Source organism: Ostrea edulis, chromosome 9 (genome assembly GCF_947568905.1).
Source record: "Ostrea edulis chromosome 9, xbOstEdul1.1, whole genome shotgun sequence".
In the NCBI taxonomy this organism is placed as follows: domain Eukaryota; kingdom Metazoa; phylum Mollusca; class Bivalvia; order Ostreida; family Ostreidae; genus Ostrea; species Ostrea edulis.
This window is the reverse complement of record NC_079172.1, coordinates 6404711-6430863: the sequence shown is the minus strand read 5'-3', so window position 1 is coordinate 6430863 and position 26153 is coordinate 6404711. Positions and strand designations below refer to the sequence as shown.

General features: G+C 34.3%; 2 protein-coding genes across 10 annotated transcripts in view; one reads left to right on the top strand and one right to left on the bottom strand.

The window, feature by feature from the left end:
• Nucleotides 1-19367, bottom strand: part of LOC125658791 (peripheral plasma membrane protein CASK-like) — a 113670-nt gene extending 94303 nt beyond the window's left edge. For 5 of the 8 annotated variants that reach the window (XM_048890209.2, XM_056148360.1, XM_056148365.1 and 2 more), the window contains exons 1-2: nucleotides 19236-19367; nucleotides 14027-14095 (exon numbers count right to left, since the gene is read on the bottom strand). In XM_048890209.2, coding sequence (XP_048746166.2) covers nucleotides 14027-14085 — 59 coding nt within the window. In that variant the 5' untranslated portion in view covers nucleotides 14086-14095; nucleotides 19236-19367. Of the gene's footprint in view, nucleotides 1-14026; nucleotides 14096-14313; nucleotides 14423-19235 lie in introns of those variants that run through there. The other 3 variants (XM_056148361.1, XM_056148364.1, XM_056148359.1) reach the window with 3 other exon arrangements.
• Nucleotides 19368-24206: 4839 nt separating this feature from the next.
• The window catches only part of LOC125658793 (fibronectin type 3 and ankyrin repeat domains protein 1-like), a 28895-nt gene continuing 26948 nt past the window's right edge, over nucleotides 24207-26153 (top strand). The window contains exon 1 of one of the 2 annotated variants that reach the window (XM_048890213.2): nucleotides 24207-24374. In XM_048890213.2, the coding sequence (XP_048746170.2) occupies nucleotides 24368-24374 (7 nt within the window). In that variant the 5' untranslated portion in view covers nucleotides 24207-24367. The remainder of the gene's footprint in view (nucleotides 24375-26153) is intronic. The other variant, XM_048890212.2, reaches the window with a different exon arrangement.

The following is a 26153-nucleotide window of genomic DNA, read 5'->3' as shown; positions in this document are numbered from 1 at the left end:
TTCATCTCTAGTTTGAAAAGTAGATGTACAAACAAGAGAGACTGAACATGTGACAGTTGGAGGTGAGAGTTGTAAAACTTCTTACTCTCTCACTGCCCCCTCATACTTTTATAAACATCAGTCTTGTTTATTGATGGTAGACCAAATCTGAGGCTGACAGTCTTTTTCCATCAACAGGCCATCTGTCTGACACATTACACTTTCGGAACCTAAAACTCTATTTTTCTCCCTAATTCAACCAAAGGATAATTTCCTGGTCCAGTTTGTGTCAGCATGGATAATTACTTCGATCAAAAGCCACGTCTGCCTGAAAGACTATTGACGATTAAGGAGATGTTTTGTGATATTCAATTATCAATATATAACAGTCTTTTATGAATATGGTATTACAGATGAGTTTAACAGTAGAGGTTTCAGTAACATAAGACTCTTCATTGACTAAATTGATATTGATGACAAAATAGCATGTTTGGCATGCCGTAAATCAGAGCATTCTATTTTTCTGGATTTAAAAGCACACAATCACTTAGAAAATGCTTTTGCGATTTTCAAATACATTATATAATGGACTTTGCATGTTTGTCTGATATCAAATCCTACCTTTTTACGAAATTCCAAGGTCAAACCATTTTATTACACCTTTCAAGGAACTTCACACCATACTGACAGAGGAGGTCTAATCATTGAACACAAAAACATAAAAAGAGTTTTGATTCTGAGGCTTGGAGAGATCATCTTCCCCCAGTCATTGGAAGAAAAACCCATAAATATAAAATGCCAGAAATACTTGACAAATAAATTCCTTTTTAACTCAGTCCCAAGATATATGTACATGCACTGGTAACTCAGCAATGCCATATACATGTACAGTACACTTTCTTTTTAGCAGAACTTCCAGTATATTAATCACACAATAAACCACACAACTCCACACACTGGGCGAATACAGAAAGTTTTTTTCCAAAGCCCCAGAGGACTTCCTTCTAACAAACTGATACAGACCCCAACAATCCCGCCAGGTGATGGGAGCAGGGGCAGGGGCTCGGCAACTTCCCACAATTCCTAAGACTGATGAGGCTGCTTCCTGGCCGGCAACAGGTCCCATCCATCGTTTTATTCTTTGTTATGGGACGTAAATAATAACATTGATCTAATAACAGTATGGGCTGTGTCTACAAACACTTTATGCCATTCAAATGGCTGCCTAGTGGTCTCCCTGAGCTGTAAGTAATTTCATTATGTAACCAGTGCTAAATGACTAACAAACATAAATCTATATGTGTTTTCTTAAGCAATGATGCTACAACCAAGTTATTATAACTATCTAAATTTGATGTTTTTAATAAATTTTCACAGCCGAGATGGCACGAAATAAAGGAATCTGTTGTGATAGCATGTAATTAACCACTGTGTAGCCTTAAGGGAATTAAGGAAGTTTATATTTCAACATACTTCCAGCTTCCTATATCGTTTCCCTTTTACTCGTACCGTGAGCGATGAAACTTGTAGATGATTCCATTGGGTAATCATCTAATGCTATAAAGAACATGTACTACTAGAAATTTCCCTTGCAGTATATTCAGTTGCAATAACTAATACTTTTGAAAAGTTTCATGTATCAATTATTAAAAAGGACTAACCGTGAGGAACTTTTGTCAAAATGACATTATATCTTTGGTAACATGTATCTCTAGCTCGAACAATGAGTAAAATTACAAGAGGCCCACAGACATTAACAGTCACCTGATTACTACACAACAACAAGACACCCACAGACCTTAACAGTCACCTGATTACTAAACAACAACAAGAGGCCCACAGATATTGTCACCTGATTACTAAACAACAACAAGAGGCCCACAGACCTTAACAGTCACCTGATTACTAAACAACAACAAGAGGCCCACAGATATTGTCACCTGATTACTAAACAACAACAAGACACCCACAGACCTTAACAGTCACCTGATTACTAAACAACAACAAGAGGCCCACAGATATTGTCACCTGATTACTAAACAACAACAAGACACCCACAAACATTAACAGTCACCTGATTACTAAACAACAACAAGAGGCCCACAGATATTGTCACCTGATTACTAAACAACAACAAGACACCCACAGACCTTAACAGTCACCTGATTACTAAACAACAACAAGAGGCCCACAGATATTGTCACCTGATTACTAAACAACAACAAGACACCCACAGACCTTAACAGTCACCTGATTACTAAACAACAACAAGACACCCACAGACATTAACAGTCACCTGATTACTAAACAACAACAAGACACCCACAGACCTTAACAGTCACCTGATTACTAAACAACAACAAGACACCCACAGACATTAACAGTCACCTGATTACTAAACAACAACAAGACACCCACAGATATTAACAGTCACCTGATTACTACACAACAAGACACCCACAGATATTAACAGTCACCTGATTACTAAACAACAACAAGAGGCCCACAGACATTAACAGTCTCCTGATTACTACACAACAACAAGACACCCACAGACTTTAACAGTCACCTGATTACTAAACAACAACAAGAGGCCCACAGATATTGTCACCTGATTACTAAACAACAACAAGACACCCACAGACCTTAACAGTCACCTGATTACTAAACAACAACAAGAGGCCCACAGATATTGTCACCTGATTACTAAACAACAACAAGACACCCACATACCTTAACAGTCACCTGATTACTAAACAACAACAAGAGGCCCACAGATATTGTCACCTGATTACTAAACAACAACAAGAGGCCCACAGACATTAACAGTCACCTGATTACTAAACAACAACAAGACACCCACAGACATTAACAGTCACCTGATTACTACACAACAAGACACCCACAGACATTAACAGTCACCTGATTACTACACAACAAGACACCCACAGATATTAACAGTCACCTGATTACTAAACAACAAGACACCCACAGATATTAACAGTCACCTGATTACTAAACAACAACAAGACACCCACAGATATTAACAGTCACCTGATTACTAAACAACAACAAGACACCCACAGACATTAACAGTCACCTGATTACTAAACAACAACAAGACACCCACAGACCTTAACAGTCACCTGATTACTAAACAACAACAAGAGGCCCACAGATATTAACAGTCACCTGATTACTAAACAACAACAAGACACCCACAGACATTAACAGTCACCTGATTACTAAACAACAACAAGAGGCCCACAGATATTAACAGTCACCTGATTACTACACAACAAGACACCCACAGATATTAACAGTCACCTGATTACTAAACAACAAGAAGAGGCCCACAGACCTTAACAGTCACCTGATTACTACACAACAACAAGACACCCACAGACCTTAACAGTCACCTGATTACTAAACAACAACAAGACACCCACAGACATTAACAGTCACCTGATTACTAAACAACAACAAGACACCCACAGACCTTAACAGTCACCTGATTACTACACAACAAGACACCCACAGACATTAACAGTCACCTGATTACTACACAACAAGACACCCACAGACATTAACAGTCACCTGATTACTAAACAACAACAAGACACCCACAGATATTAACAGTCACCTGATTACTAAACAACAACAAGAGGCCCACAGACCTTAACAGTCACCTGATTACTACACAACAACAAGACACCCCCAGACATTAACAGTCACCTGATTACTACACAACAAGACACCCACAGATATTAACAGTCACCTGATTACTAAACAACAACAAGAGGCCCACAGACCTTAACAGTCACCTGATTACTAAACAACAACAAGACACCCACAGACCTTAACAGTCACCTGATTACTACACAACAAAAATGAGATATTGCAAGTCTTTAGAGTGCATTTTTCAAACTGAGAAAAATGTGCCATCAGTCTTTAATGATCCAAAGTAGTATATTTTATTTTTAACGTTTCTCAATTGCAATTTTTTTTTATCATATTGATCTTTATCTTAGCGGCACCCTGGTTCTGGGGTGACAGTTTGGATGAGCTTATACCTCCAATATAATGCTATGGTCGGTTACAAATTCTCATTTGTGACCTTGACGAAATAATCTGGTTCAGAGTCACAACACACTGTCTGGTTTTAAGCACTCTTTGTAAAAGTATGTTTTCCCATTACATTTACCTAGACCTTAAGATAAATGACCTTGTTTCAGGACCATGACATATGACTTCATGATAAGCAATATATTATTGTGCCAATTTGCTTGATCCAGCATGCAAATTTCATTCACTGATTGGCCATAAGGTTTCAATAAAAGTGAGTTTGGATGACCATGCTATGCCATTCTATCAGTGTGACTGGTCACTGAGAACAAAAGTAAAACCTGCTTCATTGAAATCTTTGAGAAACCTCGCCCAAAAGTTCGCATGTTCAATCAAGCCAAGTAACATGTTGTTACTGAAATGATAGTATATGCCATTATGACAAGTAAATTTCTAATGTCTCTCCATTATAAAGTTATGACCAAAACTGTTATTTCCAAATTTTACCTTTGCCATTTTACAAAATCCCAGGTCAAAAACAACTTTTATGAGCAACTAGTGTTGTCTGTTGTAAAGCAGCTCTGACCTGGATTTTATCCCTAGTGACCATGACCTTCAAAAATAACCTTGAGTCAAGACCATGACACACCCTATGAACATCTTGTTTTGCTTTGTTACAGAGTTATGGCTTCATGAACATGATTGCAACGACACACAGAGTGATTTCTATATATTCACAAACCTTATTTTGTAAAGGGTAAAAGATCACTGAGCAACTTTCTGAACAAGGTCAATTTCAATCTTTCAAAGATACCGATTAAAAAAAGCTGAATCTAAAATTTAGGTAATGTGCAAATGCAACTATATCTTTGTATATGGACTCTGATTTACTTTAAGGAACTCAATCAATCCACAGTTGACAGAAGTGGAGGGGTCACCCACAATAAAACTCTGTAGAATAAAGTATGCTTTTCCTTTTCTATATACTCTGTGGATCCCCTAAAGTATTAAAGAAGGCAGTGAGTGCTGTCATTTACTTGAGGAAACTCTAACAGCAAATAGTGGAAAAAAGTCAATTGGACGGTTGTAAGAACTTCATTGATCATGCTCCTTTAAGGACAAAAAAAAACCCAAAAGTATTAATTTGTTAAAGAATTTTGTAAAACTGTTTGTAAATTTTTTAATATTGCTAAAATCCACAAAATGTTCCCTATCAAAACCCCTTTACTTTGCATTTTTACAAAACTTTACCTGAATATTCAAGGGGAAAACATTACCCAAAACTTGAAATCCTTCAGAATCATCTTTTTATTGTTCCATTTCATGTATTATTGACAAATTTACAGCGTTGTTTGTTCAAATAATAGAAAATCCAATGTAAACACTGGAAAATCCTATACTTCATTTGATTCTTTGAAAATCTTGGGCATCCTATGACCTTAAACAGCCTGTGTTCTAACATGCATCCATTTCATGCAATTACTCACTAATATGAGATGATGAACAGATCCATCATGACAATTTATGAAATATTTACAAATGGTAAATGACATCATGTGTGTATTCAAAGTAAGCAAGGTTTTCATAATGAACATGGGCACTATATGCAAAATAGTGAATGACGTAAACAAAGCCCAACAACTGTGGAAAAGCGACATCGCGCCATATAAATAGTATGTATATTGTATGAGAAACGGAAGAACTATTTAAGGTAATTCCACCCCTCTAGAATTATATGTTCAATCTTATATTTGATTGTTGATTCTTTAAATAATATATCTTCGTAACGAATAAAAATGGTAAAATAAGTATGTTGCGGTATTGATAATTTTTTTTATCAATTAGCATACATGCAGATATCTGTTATCAACGTCAGAAAATTGCAATTCTCCTTAACCTTTAAGCATTACCAAAATTTCACATAAACTAGTTAAAACGATATAATAGTATTCATAAAAATTTCATGAAACTGTTTCTTTAAAAAATATACAAAATGTTTCTGAAAATAAAGGAAATATATCGCATAATGGACTTGATTAATAATTTCATGAAAACAGTTATTGCCCTTGGATTCAATATTTTGAAACATAGAATTGATTATTCATATACAACTTAAGCCTTAATTTTGAAATATTCTATGGTTTACAAGACTTTTCACAATAACTATTGAAAAAAACTCCAACAAAATTTATGTTCCTTCCATACATGAATCTTATTAAATCATTGATTTTGCGAAATCTTCTAACTGACAGGAGGGTGGAACTACGTTAACATATCAATATTCCGTTATTATTAATAACACGAAAGAGATATACTACATGTGCTTGTTTGATGGGGTTCAGGTACCCTGAGGTAAATCAGAGAAATCTTGAGTCCCCTAAAGTAAACTAAACTCTATACAACAAATACAACTCTATCAATTATCAATGTCTGTCACTGCTGACTGAAATCAGAAAAGTCTGATTTCACAAAAAAGAATTCAATGTATACATCTCCAAGAGGATTTCGCAAAATTTGCTTGCATGTTCCACAAAAGTAATTTTGTGAAGTACATATACCAAACTATATTAATGATATCATTTCTTCCGAGTCCTCCATGAAATAAAGATTTTATTGGGAGGGAATGGTCAATCCTGGGAAATGTCAAACTTCCGATGAATTAACAAAACCTTCTAAATAATGAGAAATATTAGGCCTAAGGGATTACCTGTGGCATGCAGAACACAAGAATGGCCACCATCAATTCAATATTCATTATAAAGATGTTCATACATTGCACTGTGTAATTAATGTTGCTATGATGAATTTATCTCAAATGTTGTTTTTATACATTACAACACAGCAATTCTGGATATTATACAGTATAGAATAAAAACTATGCGACCAATATCAAAGAGAAGAGGACCATGGGCAACACTGCACACCTTTTCTGACATGGTTATAACAAACAAATTTACACTACATGTATAATTGTATTGCATCCTTTTGAAGATAATGTACACAATCATGAATTTAAAAGACAAGAGGCCAATGGGCCTCAACAGTCACCTGAGTATCATAACCCATATAGGAAACCTCATATTTACATTCAAGCCTCAATTTGGAGTCCTTTGTGCACATGTTTATGATCTTTCAAAACAGTCATTCAATTCCTATTCATTTACAGAAGTAGGAAGCATATAAATCATTCTGACATCCTACCAAACCCCCACCCACCTACCCACCCCTGAACCTCTGACCCATGGAACGTGAATTGCACAGTTTAAGAAGAGGACATTAAGGACATCATAACCAGGCATTTAGTTTATCTCACACAACTGTAAAAGTAGAAAAGCAAAAATAAATTTTTTAAACATTTTTATTATGTGGCCATATTGGCTCTGCCCAAGGGCCTAAACCCTGATCAAGGAGCCATGAATTTCACAATTTTAGTAGAGGGCAGTGGACATAATATCCATGCATTTAGTTTTTCCCCCACATGTGTGGTGGTAGAGAAGATTTTTGAAAATATGGACTTAAATTATATTTAGCTCCACCCATGAGGTCCCAGGGGTGGTAAGGTCATAAATTTCACAATTTATATTCCTCTTATCCTAGAGATGTTTCACACTAAAAATGGTAACATTTGGCCTTGTACATGTAGATTGCATTAAGAAGTTAAAAATGCAAAATTGTTAACAAATGACACAAAACGCATAACAGTAAAGACCAATGGCAATAGGTCACCTGAGTGACTCAGGTGGCCTAAAAATCTAAATATTATTGTATGGGCCAATCCTCACTCCAGGAATTATGGTTTAATAAAAATAATTTCATTTTTAAAAATACATGAGGGTATGAACATTTATTTCTTCTATTTACCTTCTACTTTCCTTTCTGTCAAAATTCCCTGCTTTAAAAAATAGACATACTATATTTATCATGTAGTCGTGTATCAAATTCATACATTTATACATTCATGAGGAAATACATATCACTGCAATTTGCAAAGATATGGTGAAACATACATGAACATGAATCATCATTGGAAAGCTCTCTAACAAGTTTCAGCTTCTCTAGTAAAGCAGTTCCTGTGAAGATGATATTTTCAATCCACCCTGACTCTACTCTTACAACCCGTATTTCTCTCAGTTTGGAAAATGACATGGTTCTTCATTTGAACAAAGTAGAATACCCTTATTCAAGATCTAGTTTGGTTAAAAAGGACCTACTGGTTCTTGAAAAGAGAATAAAAAATGTCAAAAGTTTATGTCCGGAGAGCCATAAAACTTTCACACGAGTTATTAGCTCAGGTGAGTTAAAAAAGTAAGTAATAAAAATTTGGTGGCCGGTAAACAGAAAACATTAATGTAAACTGCCAATTACAGAGATCAGAAGTCATGGAGTACAATGCAATTGAACACCATAAGAATACGTCTTTTTCATTGTTTTCTCAATAGCCAGCATACAATCAGCAAATAACTTTCCAATATGAGCTTCCATCATTATGATTATATAATTACCCTTATTTGGTTCCCCTCTTCCGGAATAGAATTGCGAATGATTGAATATTGAATTTCATTCACTATCCAGCTACATTTTTCACTGCTGCTTGCAAAACATGACAAATGTATTTTATTTGACTTGCAAATAGTGCTTTGGTTGCTAACGTAACATGGTTTCAGAGCTCCAGAGCATAAAGTCTGGGTCATTAATAATCTGAAATAAATGTTTAGCCCTTTCTGCATGTTTTCATACAAAAGAAACATCAAAAACACACACCAGACAAAAGATGAATTTCAATGTTTAGGAGGTCTTCTGGGACAGAGGAATTACAAGGAACTTTTGGAGTTCTTAAATAATTACTTTGACAACTAAAGCAAACAATGAGAAATGGTTTAATCCTTTACAACTCATCAAATGAATGACTGTTTACATACAGACTGAGAATTAGCTGTACAAAGGAATCATTTAGTGTTTACATGACTTGCAATTAACTCAAACATAATCAAAATGTGAACTTTTGACTTTTGATCTTGTCTCAAAGAAGCCATTTGTAAAGATGGTAAAAAAAAAAATCATTGGACACTTTCTGTCTATTACAAAATTCAGTTTTGGGCTCCGCGGTTGATTTACTATATATGGAATTCAGGTGTATTCTTCAGCTCCCAATAATCAATAATTATAGGATTCAGTTTTTAATGCAATACCTGTTTAATTAAATCATATAGGGCCAACAAATCGTCCTTTTCAGATTTTTAGACATTTGAATAAACATCTCCAGTTTTTAAAAAAACCACAACCACTAAGTGATTCACTTGCCAAGTTTTTCAATTCAATATTCCATCCAATCAGCAGAATATAGTCTATACTGTAAAGTACCTATCAATAGTCGGTGTGCTATATGTCATATCATTTGTAATGTTCTGTTTAAAAACAGTATCTTACAGAACATTGAAGATCAGACATATTCACTATCAATGATGGATACCCATTAAGTGAATATTTAGGTGGATGCATCAGCCATTGAAGAAATGTACATATAATATTTATATTTCATGATAAATTTGATAGGAAGTGAACAAACTCCAGAGAACGGGAGGGTTCCACTTCCAACTGCAATTATCTGGATTAGACCTTCAATTCTGGACCATCTGCTTCTGGCTGTTTGTTCATGAAAGATGATTCTGCCAATTTGGATTGCAAGTCCATATAACATGTAATCTGTAATCTATTTTCATACAAGATTTATCACTGATTTTCTTTTCTCATACAGACACCAAACTGGGGACATGCTAATACTTCGTACATTATCAAGAATCTTGTGTGGGAAGTTATATTCATATATCAAAAATATCAAACATTTCTTTCCATCATCAAAATGTCCTTCAAAGGAATATATAGCCAAGTGCTTTTTTCATTTCATTCTGCACACATAACACTGCAATGTTGGGAGAATAGAACAGATGGACTACTTAGAATGCCAGACCTCCACATTTGTTTGTTATGTATAAGAATGGGAAAATTCTGTAGTGTATACAAGTAAACCAACAAAACAGTATCCCTTTTCAATGCGTTTTTCATTTCTTCAGAAAAGATCGACATTCTTTCATTATTTGTCAATGTGTGTACACAATATGTTATTAATCTATACACCGCATGCGTATATATGTATATATATGCATTCATCATACTGGCCTTCCATTACATTCAATTTTAGCAGAAATTTCCAAAGGAATAAAAAAGTCCTCCGATGCCATTATTGGATAATCAAACTCTCAAGACCTCCTACCCTAATATCACTCAACACATATCAGATGATAAACATATATTCCCACAAATTATGACTGGCTTCATCAGTCACCCAAAACTCTCAATTATATATGGGAGGTGATATTTCATCAGACAAGATCCTGAAATAAACAAGTTGGAAATGATGTTACACATTTTGACATTTTACTCACCCAAGAGAATAGTGTAAATGTTCTGAGCAGCTGCAGGGGGGAGGAGAAATATACTGCAGACTGGGCAGGTTGGAAAACCAATCCAGTACCATAATCCCTGCTCTCCGAATTTTCATAAAAAGCACTCAAAATAAGTGAAAACAACGGCTCTTTTAAAGAACAATTCCAATTTTCATTCAAGGTTGAAGATTGTTAATCTATTGAATATCATCAATTCACTCCTTTCGAAAAATCACCCAAACAAATCAGTTCCACAATATGGTAAAACTCCTATGATGAGGTGATTTTTTAGACATATTTTGATGAATTAATTTGCAACAAGCAGTGCATGTAATGGTCATATTCCCTGCAGGATCTCATTTTATGAGGATCGATGATCAATGGTTTTCCAAACTTCTATTACTTCACAAGGAATACATGTATACATACAACTTTTTCATAGAGAAAAAAAAAATGGAAAGGCACAGTCATAAAATATTAATGAGATAATTGAACTATGACAATTTTCCTCTGCGGGGTAGATATAGTGTGCCAATAATGTAACTCCTCTACGTTCAATCAATATTCTTAAGACCTTATTAATATGGTAAGTTTTTCAAACAAGAACTGGATATAAATAACACATCCACCTTCCTCTAGGTAATTCTCCTTCAGGTTTCCACCGTTGACAAAATACACATAAGTTTTAAATCCAAACAGAAAACTTCAATAAATAAAGAAAGAAATGCAAACGTTCATGTTGAGAGATATAATCACTTTCATAGATTCTAATGAATACAGTAAATAATTAATCCTGTTCATCACGAAGTATGCACATTTTATCATGATCCAACACCTTGTATGTTATGCTCTGAGAAGAGTGAATCCTTTCTAAGTAGCAATTCCTAATGACACCTAGTTTGGAATTAATGTTACATGCTTTGCTACAACGATGTCCAACAAGAGCAAATCGTGTAATCTCTTTCACGGAAAAAGCATTAAACGGTCTTTGGCTTTTTCCATGTTTTCCGTAGGTTTTCTTGCACTAAATTAACTCTGTATCATAGAGGCTTCCTATGTATATACAAAGCTGGAATAATTAATTATGAATACCTAGATCCACCATCAGTTCGTAGAATTCAAGATTGGTAATCATTACTTGTTATCGGCTTTATAAAGATGATCAGCTAGATTATGATGCCAAAATTCTTTGATTGTGAGATCCATGCCATAGGTTTATCAATATCAGTTATTTGTAATGTTGATGTTGGCTTGAGAACACATCTCCTACTATACTGTTCTCACTGTTGTTATTATTACACAATTAGACTGCTACTACCAAGCTCATTCATGATCTGGATTAATTCACTGGAAATGAGCTAGATCATACTATTTCTCCAACATCCCTTGTTTCGTTATCATTCAAAATTTCATGTTTATGTCTCACGAATTTGTTTGCGGATTAAAACATTTCATTTTTAGAACACAGTGTCACAGCATGGAGGGTTTTCTCTCTCGGTTTATGTGAATCATCAATTGGAACCTTTTATATAATTTCCTAAACTTCTGAGTCTTTTTTTCAATTTCTTTGCAGACACTGTTACAAGAAAAGCAAAAGCAGAAAACAGACCCTGTTAACACCCCCTGGACTGGCCTACAAGCTCCACAGAAATGCCTGATATCTTGTTAGTTGGTAAATTGTTATCATCCTTTTTATGAGTCCACCAAATTCCATATAAAATGATAGGAGGTTTATACAATAACACACATACATATTAAAGGCTTGAAAATATCTCCATTTTTGGGATTCTCTTTGGCTGTCAGCATGTCCAATTGATCTGACTGTCTAGAAGAATTTGGTTATTCTACTTGGTTGGAATTTTATATTGCAATTCCACTTCTCTTTTAGCCAACCAGTGTCCTATAACTACCGTCACTGAGTGTCATCAGCATTGGGTGCCAACGGTTCTCCCCTTAATAATCAGAATACTGAAGAGTTCAGTACTGACTACTAACTGGTGATGTGCTACATTAATACCCAAGGTATTACAATACATCAGTCTCATTAGATTGTTATGGTGTGCAGAGTGGTGATTTCACAACCTGCACCTGTGATGGATAATAAGGTATACAGATTCATTAAACCAGGATTTTAACAAAGAATTCATACATTTCCACAATTACTATAGTAACAGACACTGGCTGTCATAGAAAGTTGGCGGTTTTTACACGAATGTCCTATCTAATTTTTGAAATTGCTTGCCACTCCTCTGGGTAATCCCAGACCTGGTGCAAGTAGCACTTGAATATCTGATGAAATGGCAGTATCATTTTTCCTACCCCGAAATTCCTGTGCTGAAAAATGCAATGCTCAGCTCTGATTCCATATAAACAATCAAGGCTTTGCCATTTTTTCTCAATTCCGTCAATACAATATCACTGATCACCGTCAATACAATATCATTGATCATCTGCTAATTGAATTTGCTTTGGACGATAGATTTAGCAAGTATTGGGAGACAACGATTTTCCAGTCAGTCTTTTCATTATAAGTTACAAACTTTAGAATTTAATTTGTGCACAGTTGTAGAGACTTCCAATTCTACCCATCAGAGATTTCAGATGATGTGAAAATGGTGTGTGTGTGTGTGTGTGATGATGGTGGGGTGGTTGGGGCTTTTCACCACAGACATTGGTATAAAATTCATCATCCTTCAGTATAATAGTCATATTGGTCGAATGTCAGGTGCAGGAAAACAATACCTGATGTCTCCCTCAGAGTAACAGCTGTGTTGTCTCCCTTCAGATGACAACACATTAGCACAAGTGATGTAACTCCGATATAAAAATATATTAAAATGTGGGTCCGGTAAACACTGAATTCTAGCAATGATGTTGAGTGTCGTCTGCTGACCTATTTTCTGAGTGTGGCATCAGAGAAGTCAGTAGGAGAACAGGTTGAAAATTTAGATACTTGAGATTCTTGAAATTAAGATTCTTCAGGATAATAAAACTACTATGGACTGTTTAGTAAACAGGCATCACAAATTACCAGATCTGAGTGGAATTAGCTCAAGGGTGATAACCCTACTCAGATCTGATAATATATGTGAAGTCTCCCTACTAAACAGTCCATAATCTTATAATATTTCATGCATGGTTTATTTCCTCAAAAGTTTGATCTCAATGAAACCAAACAACATTTTTATTTTCATTCAATTTTCAGAACTTTTTGCAGTTTTTTTCATTGGTATATCTATTGGTGATTTTTGCAGTTCTATTAATTTGGTAATACAATAGCAAATATTCTGCAGAAGGTGTTCATAAATTTAAAACAAGCTACCTTTTGTGTTAATAAACAGTCTTCTGGGGAGGGGGGGGGTCTTTAATGTCATTTTTTTTTAAAATGTAAGTTTTGAATTGGTGTATGGGACTACCTCAACGTTAACAGATGTCTACCAATATACGTGTACAAAGTACATGCAGAGGATGAAGCTAACCAATACCCACCTATTCTAAATGTCTAAACATCATATGTCTGAATAAGCATCTTTACTTACTTGCCAATGGTCTCCCAAATGTCATAAACATCATCAAACAGGACTTCCTCATCAGACATTTTGGACTATCTGTTCCAAAATAAAACAAAATTCATTTAGTCTTACTCAACTGACATTTCATTCAAACACTGCTTGTTCGAATTATTTTGCACCATCTGGAAGACTGAATAAACATCATCATATTCACTTGAAATTAATTCCATGCTGAGGCAAGCAAATTCCAATACATGATATCAAAACATTGAATAAGCATTGTTATAAATAAGTATATACTGTACTAGAATCACCTTCAAACAGAAAACATCACCTGCATATCATTCAAAGCTGCATAGTTAAATAGTGAGATACTAAACATTTACAAGAAATACATGAGCTTGAATACATTACACTTTAATAACATCAACCTAGGACGTACATTTGCCTCTTCATATTTATAAAAAAGAAGGAAAAAAAAGAGTTCAAATTACATCACAAGTGGATCATCACATGCATAACAACACTTATACATCACTATTATACATACATGTACATGTATGGCATTTTACAACCAAAAGGTGCCACGGTGTGCTAAATGATAAATCTAATCTGGTTTGCTGTGATAAAAGCAATCAATATTTCAGTCTTTTTGGTAACCTAATTTGCCACACTATCACAAAATGAATTCTGAACACTCAATATGCAACGATAAATTTTTCCTTCTATGTACAGCAGGTGACTGATAAACCATAAAATTGCTGTGTAGCATTCTGTTCAAGGACAAATAATTGTACAGCATGTAGCAGGCTTGTTCGCCCTTGTCAACAGACTATCCACTCATCCACAGATTTTGAATATGATGCAGAAGTTTGGTTTTTTCTTTTTTTGTTTCTACAGAAGTTAATATCATGAATTTCTTATTTTTCACCACACTTAATTTCCATGATCTCGTCTTATCAGATTTATTTTACCTCCAAGAAAATTTTGTTTAATTTGTCACCATGTATTACCAGTAAGTACAAAATTATCGATGAGAACAATTTTTCATGTCAAGACAACCCTGCTAACTGACATGAAAATAAAGTTCTCACAAAATTTTAATTCATCTACATTACATTACCACTATGCTTACTAGCAATTTCAAAAAAAAATAGTGGAAAATACTAAAAGCACTTTATCCACAAGGCAAAGTAAGAGTCTCTTTTAAAATGACTTCTTGAAAAGACATGATGATGGATGAATATTTCATAAATGTTGAAATCGGAAGATGACTAACACAGTCATAGTCTCATAGATTGTATAAATGTGTAAAAATTTCAGGTAAACTGGTAAAGAAGACTCATCCTCATCATAAAAGATCTGTGATTATAAAACATCACAGCAGGCCATATTCAATACTTCGGTAAATTCCAAACATTCTGGAATGCTTAATTACTAACCATAGTATATAATTGTTTTCGTCAAAGTTCCTTTACCTAATCAATATTTGAAAAAAAATATTCTGAATAGAAAATTTAGAGTATATCATATTTTAGTTACTCTGTAGGCATTTCAATTTATAAATGCTGTACAGAAATAACCGTAAATGTCAAATGGCTATGAGTAACAGAATTAAGTAAACCTGATTTTCTCTGGTGTTCTAATGGTACAGAATCCTTAAGACTGAATTAATCCAAAAATTTGTGGAAATAATAATGTTGTTCAATTTCAACATGAAGATCTTTAAACTAGGATGAAAATTATACTGGTCAATGATGTAAATGTCATGATAACAAGGAGGAATGTTAATAAAATACACGTCACTTATTATATTGTTATCACTGGGTACTACACATAATTGAATGTAATGAAGTGTAGTATGTTCATGGTGAAAAATTGCCATCGGCATCTACCTTCTCAAGAAATCCGATTGTATCATTGTTCACACCACTAATTGTAATTTACATCTCTTCCCATTGACTGTCAGTGATATGTCACATTCGTATTCTGTATTAAAACACCATGTGCAATGTTGCATGTTACTTTTCAATTTAAAAAAATATCACAAAAATGAAAAAAAAAATAATAATAATAATAAACTTTCCTTAATTGCTCTATAAACTCTCATACTTTTTCTTCCTTGTTAAGGACGTAATGTAAGGAAGATGAACAATTAGAACACTCAAGATTTCAGACAGATCTTGTCTGTGACAGGGTAGTCACTAGCTGTCGCCAAATCATGTAATGCAGTTTCATTGAACAAATTATTGCTTTATGTCTACATTCTCCAGTTTTTATTATGAGTCAGTGACAGAGATGTGGGGTAGTGAGAGGTTTAACTCTTTCCCGTCCAGACTTGCTTCGAAATTTTGAACACTACCAGCAGGAAACGACAAACTCCCTTCCCCATTTCCAGTCATCTGATATCTTGCTGAATGAGCAACCTGCAGGCGTTGGTTTTTAATGTCTTGGATCCTCTACCTTTGAAAGTCCTAACATGTATTTTCTAAACTTCTTAATGAATTTGTGAAACTGTAAAATTACATATGTGTATAGTACATGTACAATAGTTCAAGATAAATGTATAAACTGATTATGTACAGAGCAGTCAATGTGCATCCGATGTGAAAAAAATGTACAAAATTGATTATGTAATAAACAGTTAATGTGCATCCGATGTGAAAACATTATCCCAACCCAATGAAAAATTCAGTTCAATATTAAACAAAATGACCAAATTATTCTATCAAATTCCAAACTGTGAACACATGTTATACTAGTTGTGTATCATCTAAGCATATTTATCTACAAAATAAAACAACACATGATCACATGTGTTCCAACAAAAGCAACATTTCATATTATAGGCTTTAAACATTGATCAATACTTGAGAAACATCCTCCAGATTCTAATGACAATCTATGGAAAAAGAACAAACCCAGAACTCAAAAAAATTGATAAACCAAAAAATAGATGGTGAGGACACATTTAAAAAAGACTCCAACAGTATGTCAAGCAATACGATGGAATAAACGAGGCCAGTGGAAGAGGGGCAGGACAGACCCATAAAGGGCACTGGAGGAGGACAGTGGGGCTGGAGACAACTAATAACTAGAAAGAACAGTACTGGCCAGGAGAAAATAGACAGCCCTTATAGCTATGGCCTATGCTAAAGAAGTGAAAGGCTTTAGTCAAGTTTCATACATTTCCTTTAAATAATGCATCTAAATTGTATACTTTTTTCCCTTTCTGGTTCATTTTAACCATGTTTAAAAGGCTTTATTGTATATATTGAACATTGCTATCATTTCTTGACCCATTATTTACAGCTGATGAAGGGCATTTTATTTTATATATGGGATTTATGAGATTGATCACTGTTCGTTATCTTCACCTTTCATATATAGAACATAACATAATTATATATAAAAAAAAAATTTCTTTCAACACCAAAACTCGATCTCCTGATTCATAGGCTTCAGGGATCTTGTTGTAAATACTGTATGATTCCAAGGTCTTTGTTTTGATCAATTTATTGGCATTGCATTCATTTTATTTTCATTCATATTTTCCAGCAAACAGCAATGAACACAAAGCCACACAATGACTAAGGTTACCAGTCTATGAAATAATTCCTACATAAAAATAGTTACTGAAAACAAACCAATGTAGACAAAACATTTCAAGCAAGTATTGACAGCTTTTGGATGTCAACTGCAGAGAGGTTCAAAATGAGTTTTTCAATTACCACTATACAAACAATATCTTAGAATTTATACATACTTCAACACTTGCAATTTTTTTTTTCACTGTAAGACACTTTGGATAAACAATGGTCTAAATGTTTAGTAGTAAGAAGTTGGTTTTTTTTGTTGTTTTTTTTTTATCTCAATACAAGAGTCATCACTTGTAATCAGGTCTAGTACAATCTCTATATTTAGAGCTCTACACAGCTTTATTATGTTAAATAGCTTTATAAAAGCTATTTGAAATAGCTATATCAGGCTAGTTTAGATTGAATTTCTTAAGTGCAATGGTATAGCCAAACAGTTGCATAATAATATTTGAACATGTATGCTTATACTTTGAACTGACCACAACACTGTTCTAATTAGAGTTCATAACAATACTATGTCATTCTAAGAATTTTCATGAAAAGATAATTTTTTTGTGTTTGTAAACTGTCCACTACCCTGTGCACATTGAGGCATAGATAAGTATGATGACTTTACAATGTGGAATCTGATTGCCAATCCATTATTCTTTTGATCCTCAATCACTTTTGTTCTTTGCCGAAGATTGGATAATTATTGCTGTTTAAAAAAATCCTAAACATTTGACAACTTTGAATCAAAGTTCTTTCTAAGGACGTAGCTTAAGAGACAATTTTTTGTTTACAATGTGTTGTATAGAGTACAAGGGTGAAATATTTTCACTCAGTGAAATTTGATTTTTATAAAAGCTTTTAGAAATTGAGTAAAGATTTGAAATAGCTCAATAGGGCTATTTCAAATAGCTTTATAAAGCTTTGTAGCTAAATATAGAGATTGTAACTACTACCTGGTAATATTGATTGATTAATTAAATATTGTTTAACGTCTCTCTCGAGAATATTTCACTCATATGTAGACGTCACCACTGCCGGTGAAGGGCTGCAAAATTTAGGCCTATGCTAGGCGCTTATGGCCATTGAGCAAGATGGGATCTTTATCGTGCCACACTTACTGAGATACGGGACCTCGGTTTTTGAGGTCTCATCCGAAGGACCGCCCCATTTAGTCACCTCTTACGACAAGCAAGGGGGTACTGAGGACCTATTCTAACCCGGATCCCCACAGATACAGGGTAATATTGAAGCTGTATATATAAACTGAAGTGTAAGCTAACATATCACATACTTGAGAAGATAAGTTTCGCTGAGTTATGAATTTGTGACAATAATATCTACGGTCGTTTTAAAAATAACACAATTTTATTTAATCATATATTTTTAAGTATTTACAGAGAAAATTCGGTCATAATTATGAGTATTAAGAGATTATCAATACCGTACTTATATAGACCATTTGTTTCACGTAAACCAGTACTAAACTGACACAAATACCATTGATGTTGACAGATGAAGAAGACTCTTACGTTATCATAAGATTATGACACAGTAACACGCTGGCAAATTGGGTCAAATAAGAATGTTAAACTTATTTCCTTTTTCGGTAAAATAATGTTTAATTTATCATTAATGAGTGTATTTACCTTATATAAAATCTTCTCTATGCTTTCATTGTTCTGAAAAGTGGGTGTAATGCTGATATTTCCGAATACAACACCAGTTTTCCAACCTAATTAAACTTTTCAAAACCTATGTTGACATTTCAAATAATAGATAAGTCGATTGCCGAATATTCGATCTGGAATAATATTAACGTTATAACTTTTTAGATGTGTTCACGAAAACAAAACTCATGACGATGCTTTTTTAACTACCTGAATCAATTTTATGTGAAATACAAAAACTTTAAATATTTTCTGTTTAAATACTCCGCTATAACTGTATGTATTGTATGGAGCCCCTTATTAGTCAATAACTACGAGAAACAATCCCGCATCTTCTTTTGCCAGACAGTAATGTGATCACAATATAACGTGTAAAAAGTCTTACATTCGTTTTTTTTTATAGACAGTAAACCAGGGGGTCGTGGTTCATAGTGTTTACCTTAGCACCCCACCCCTTCAACACAACCCCTTTCGTCGCAAACCACGGTACGTCTTGAGTGCACATGTATATACGCACCCTCAATCATGTGATTATGGAGAGAATCGATGAGAAACACTTGGGGTATCGGACGATGCATCTCCCATAAAAAACTTAGCCCTCTTTTTCAAAGAACTCATCCAGGCCCCCTGACCATAAACTGGGAATATATTTAAGTCCAATTTTCAAATCGATCTTATTCATAAAATATTGATAATAAGTCAATGAAAATCATTTAGAAATGATATTTTAAACTCGATTCAAAATTTCAACAAATTTGTGGGGTCTTAATAAGGTAAGAGCATACACAGACTCTGCCTTTTTACTTAGTGCTGTGAAAGTGAGAGTAATAATATTTATCTGCTTTAAGTATAAAGATATAAGAAAGAAATATTACCCTTTGAACATCTACAATTCAAACGATGATATATCAAAGGAAAACCACTGTAAAGTACTATGCAATCCTGTCAATGTAGTTCATTCTAGAAGGTTTTGTGAATTTTTACATGAATGTTTTGAATTGCGCACCAAAAGTAGAGTGCTATAACTACATTTAATTTATGTAATATGCAATACTAAATTGCATACATAGTCTAATATCACAGGTACATATCAAATATATACTTGTATTTACATATATGTAAATGAACTGTTAGTAATTAGTTTATTGCCATTATATATCTCATATTGTGTAACATGATTGTATGCCAACATGCTTGATGAATCAATAAATAATTGAATTGAATCTTCAAAATCTCTCAATGGATATATATCAATGACCACCGTAATGGAAACAGTTATTTTGTACAAACAGAAGGTAAACCTACTAAACCTAGGCTAGATAACCACTATAGTGTAAAGAAATATATAGGGACGAATTATATTGTAATTGCAAGATATCACGCAAATCACATATATCCTTGTGCCTGTTTTGAGGGTTTTCAAATATTGGTGTTATTACTGAAATATATATATAAGATGGGATCCGGGTTAGAATAGGTCCTCAGTACCCCTTGCTTGTCGTAGAAGGCGACTAAATGGGGCGGTCCTTCGGATGAAACCGCAAAACCCGAAGTCCCGGATCACGGCAGGTGTGGCTCGATAAAGATCCCTTCCTGCTCAAAGTCGTAAGCGCCAAACATAGGCCGAAATTTTGCAGCCCTTTACTGGCAGTGGTGACGTCTCCATATGAGTGAAATATTCTCGAGAAGGGCGTAAAACAATATTCATTCAATCAATCATTGAATAACATTTTTGGTGACAAAATGACAGCTAACGCCGCTTTAATCACGTCTATTCTCAGTGTTAGTATAGGCGGAAATATAAATAATTGAGGATAAAGATTTCAATGAATTTTTATTAACAGCTGTGAAGAGAAACTTCAAATGTACTGTGCGACTACATATAAATCAAATGTGGATTCTACAAAATTCTAAAGAACTTTTAGTAAACTTGAAATCGGAAAACTTTTCTCAATTCAACAACATCAAAACGCATGACTATTCAATACTTTACATGACCATTCCTCACGATGAATTAAAGACTAGAATTTTTGACATGATAGACAATTGCTTCTTCAACAAAAATAGAAAACGGAAATATTCATATCTAGTGATCAGTCATCCAAATAATTATTTTGTTAAACACCACTCTGATTCCACGCACACGTACTCTGAACTTAAAATAAAAAAATGTGCTAGAGTTCCTCGTTAGCAATATCTTCGTAGTCTTTGGTGATCAGGTCTTCCAACAGTCTGTTGGAATTCTTATGGGCACTAATTGTGCTCTCCTGTTAGCTGACCTGTTTACAATATCGAATGAAGCAGAATTCATTCAAGAATTTCTATGTGAGAACAAAAATATCTTTTGCTTTGGCCTTCAATTCGACGTATAGATATATCGACGACGTTTTATCTATTAACAATACTAACTTTTGATTCATGTGTCGATTCGATATATCCTAGTGAACTCGAAATGAAAGACACCAAAGAGTCGTCCACTTCTGCATGATACTTAAATATTTTATTGATCGTAGATATTAACGGCAAATTAAACTGACAACTCAACTCTATGACAAACGGGATGAAGTTAGCTTCTCCATCGTCAACTTTCCATATTTATGTAGCAATATTTCATTATCACATGCATATGGTGTGTATATATCTCAACTGGTTCGATACGCACGGGCTTGTTCTGCGTATGATCAGTTTTTGAATCAAGACAGTTATATACTGTATATATCGATACCTCCACTGTGTATATCGATCTCCTCCACTGTGTATATCGATATATCCACTGTGTATATAGATACCTCCACTGTGTATAGGGGGCCTCCGTGGCCGAGTGGTTAGAGCATCGCGCTCAAAGTCACACGGCCTCTCACCTCTGTCGGCACGAGTTCGAATCCCGCTCGCGCCGGTAAGTGAGAAAGTTTCCCAGTTTACTTTCGGAAGGTCGGTGGTCTCTTCTCAGGTACATTGTATCTGGGTTCTTTCTTCCACCAATAAAAACTATACATCCACTGTGTATATCGATACCTCCACTGTGTATATCGATCTCTTCCACTGTGTATATCGATACCTCCACTGTGTATATCGATACCTCTACTGTGTATATTGATACCTCCACTGTGTATATTGATCTCTTCCACTGTGTATATCGATACCTCCATTGTGTATATCGATCTCCTCCACTGTGTATATCGATACCTCCACTGTGTATATCGATACCTCCACTGGGTATATCGATACCTCCACTGTGTATATTGATCTCTTCCACTGTGTATATCGATACCTCCATTGTGTATATCGATACCTCCACTGTGTATATCGATACCTCCACTGTATATATCGATCTCCTCCACTGTGTATATCGATACCTCCACTGTGTATATTGATCTCTTCCACTGTGTATATCGATACCTCCACTGTGTATATCGATACCTCCATTGTGTATATCGATACCTCCACTGTGTATATCGATACCTCCACTGTATATATCGATCTCCTCCACTGTGTATATCGATACCTCCACTGTGTATATTGATCTCTTCCACTGTGTATATCGATACCTCCACAGTGTATATAGATACCTCCACTGTGTATATCGATACCTCCACAGTGTATATAGATACCTCCACTGTGTATATCGATACCTCCACTGTGTATATCGATACCTCTACTGTGTATATTGATACCTCCACTGTGTATATCGATACATCCACTGTGTATATCGATACCTCCACTGTGTATATTGATCTCTTCCACTGTGTATATCGATACCTCCACTGTGTATATCGATCTCCTCCACTGTGTATATTGATCTCTTCCACTGTGTATATCGATACCTCCACTGTGTATATTGATCTCTTCCACTGTGTATATCGATACCTCCACTGTGTATATCGATACCTCTACTGTGTATATCGATACCTCCACTGTATATATCGATCTCTTCCACTGTGTATATCGATACCTCCACTGTGTATATCGATCCTCTCCACTGTGTATATCGATACCTCCACTGTGCATGTAGACACCTTAGTATTGACCTTGGTTATTGACGAATGTGGAGAGACGGACAGTAGACGTATTGTATTGGATTTGGGAACATAGAGATAATGCATGCACTTTAGTTCTCAAATAAGTCGAAGCAACCTTGAAATGGCGTGGTATGAAACACTCCGTCTGACGATATAGGCTTTTGTCATGAGAGAGAGAGAGAGAGAGAGAGAGAGAGAGAGAGAGAGAGAGAGAGAGAGAGAGGGATGGGACCATACCTTAACAATACACAAAAAGGCCTGAATGTAACTTTTGTCTTCTTTTAACTCGGGCGACATGTGTACGAGCTTTTTTATTTTACAGATAAAATCTATAAACTTGTAAAAGAACCCCTTTTCACGTTTTGAACATTGTAAACTTCATGTGCAATGTTCAATGCGTTTAAGACTAACAAACTGTGCATGGTTTTAAAGTGGCCCTCAATTCGTAGTATTAAGACCTACTGCATTTATTTATCCATAAAAGGGATCGGCAGTTACAGACACAGATCTCTTATGGTGTAAATAATGTGACCAAGTCAATCTTTTTTGCCACAGACAGACGGGTAAGTCTCCTCCAAAAAAAACAAAAAAAACAACAGCAACCCCACTATAGTCTTCCGAATCTTCGATTCCGGAAGCATAAAAATATATATACATGAAAGGCGAAGATAACGAACAGTGATCAATCTCATAACTCCCACAAGCAATACAAAATAGAGAGTTGGGCAAACACGGATCTCTGGACATTATGACGCTTTTAAGCTGCCATAATATGAAACACAGTTTCTTCTACCCGAGGATGGATTTAATCTGTAAGTAATAATTCTAAATTGTATTTAGCATAACTATGAAATCAGATTGATACTAGTGTATTGATGATCAGTCAAAAATTATCTATATAGCTGCCATGTAATTTTTATTGGAATAATTTGAAGAACGCACTGTCTCAGAATTTAATTTATTTTTTTTTACCTCCATTCCAAAAGAGTGTTTCAAGGGAAAGAGCGCTGACAAGCAAGGCTGACTGACGACAGCATTCTGTATTTGTGTTAGACGTGTGGATTGTACATTTTGACAGGAGCTTATTTTCCAATGTCACGTAAGTATAAACCCACTGATGTTTTAAAGTGACTAGAGCTAAAATAGATGATATTGTGTTTGTTCTAGTTAATGTGCTGCACACGGTTTGTTTACTGTTGACAGGAAGTACTTATGTTCTAGCAGAAAAGATCGTTATCAATACATAAGATGAATTCCAGATCATACGATTTAAACACAACATCATAGCGATGTTACATTAAATGATTATTCTTAAATAGGTTGCACAAAATCATTGTGTTAATGTTTATAACCTTATTAGTATGAATGAAATTGAAAGATTGTACATATTGAAGATGTTAACAATTTACATTTCACATGTGACCCATTTGCTTTTACGTGCATATTTCTTGTGTAATGTCAGATTAATATTTATTAAAATGTCGATTCTTTAACTTTGTATTTATCATGCTTGAATATTTATTATTTTTACAAAGTTAACATGAAAATTTTAATTATTTTAATTAATGTATATAGAGCCTAGAAATTTAACACAAATTTGTGTTTTATTGTGTAGGTATTTGATAGGTCTGTGTTTTTCAAAGTGATTTGATATCACATTTGTATACCCAGTATGAACAGCAATATCAGCATTGAGTGAAATACCATTCAGAATGATTATGCAATACTTAGGGTCATGCCCATATATATATTCTTCTTTGCAATGAGAGTTGTGCTAATTTATATTTAAATTTGAACTTTTTTATATAATTTCTATAACATGTTTAATGTACATAAGGCCAAAAATAAAAATGGATTTGTTTGATGTACTCCGACCGACCCGTCAAATTTGCTCCTACCTGATCATTTTTTTCAGCAATTTAAAATTTCATTTTTTTTTAATTTATTATTTTTTTTTTTTTTTGGTTATCTTGAAAAATAGAAAATTCTCTTTATTTTGAAAGAAAATATAAAAAAAAAAAATTCATGACATTTAAAAAACACACCAAAAAACCAACAACCTACTTACCGACCCACCTTGAAAAATGTGGGTCGGAGTACATCAAACAAAAATATTTTTAATGATGGCCTAATATGAAATTATCTTTATTAGAAATTCGTGAAAAATTGGTGTGCTTTTTACATAATGTCCTTTAACATGTTTAATGCACATAATACAACAATTTTATAGAAGTTTGTAAAAAATTATTGTGGTGTACTGCAAGATTGATTATTGTAGTTTAATATCGGAAAATAAATCAAGTTTTTTATGTTCATGGCATGTAAGACTTCAAAGTCTATAATCTGATAGAGATGGCACAGAAATGATAGAAAATTAAAAAAAAACAAACTACCGTGACAAAAGTCGGAGTTTTAAAAACATTAGCTCTATTCACCACAAGTTCAGATAGGCATAGTTTATTTGTAAAGCAAAATACCAATTTGTTTCGTTGAGTTAAAGTGACAACCGGGTCAGTCATTATCAAACTATCTAGCGATTTAACATTTAAAAATGAGAGATTAAAACACAGTCTTAGGAAACAAGGACATGATAAGAGCTGATAAAATATTGACGATATGATGTCTGTATCCATGTATTTATCATGATTTAGGCAGTGATTGTGTTTATTTCTGTCCAATTCAGAATATTGTAAATATAAATAATCAGTTCAATAACGAAGAATTAAATGGACTGACAGTATTCTTTTTCTAATCACAGTTGAATCACAGGCTATATGTAAATTTCTGAAGGTGGTTGAATTGCTTCATTGAAACTTCTGAAACTTGAGACATTACTTGTTATTAAATTTGATTTACTGGTACACAAATAATATAGATT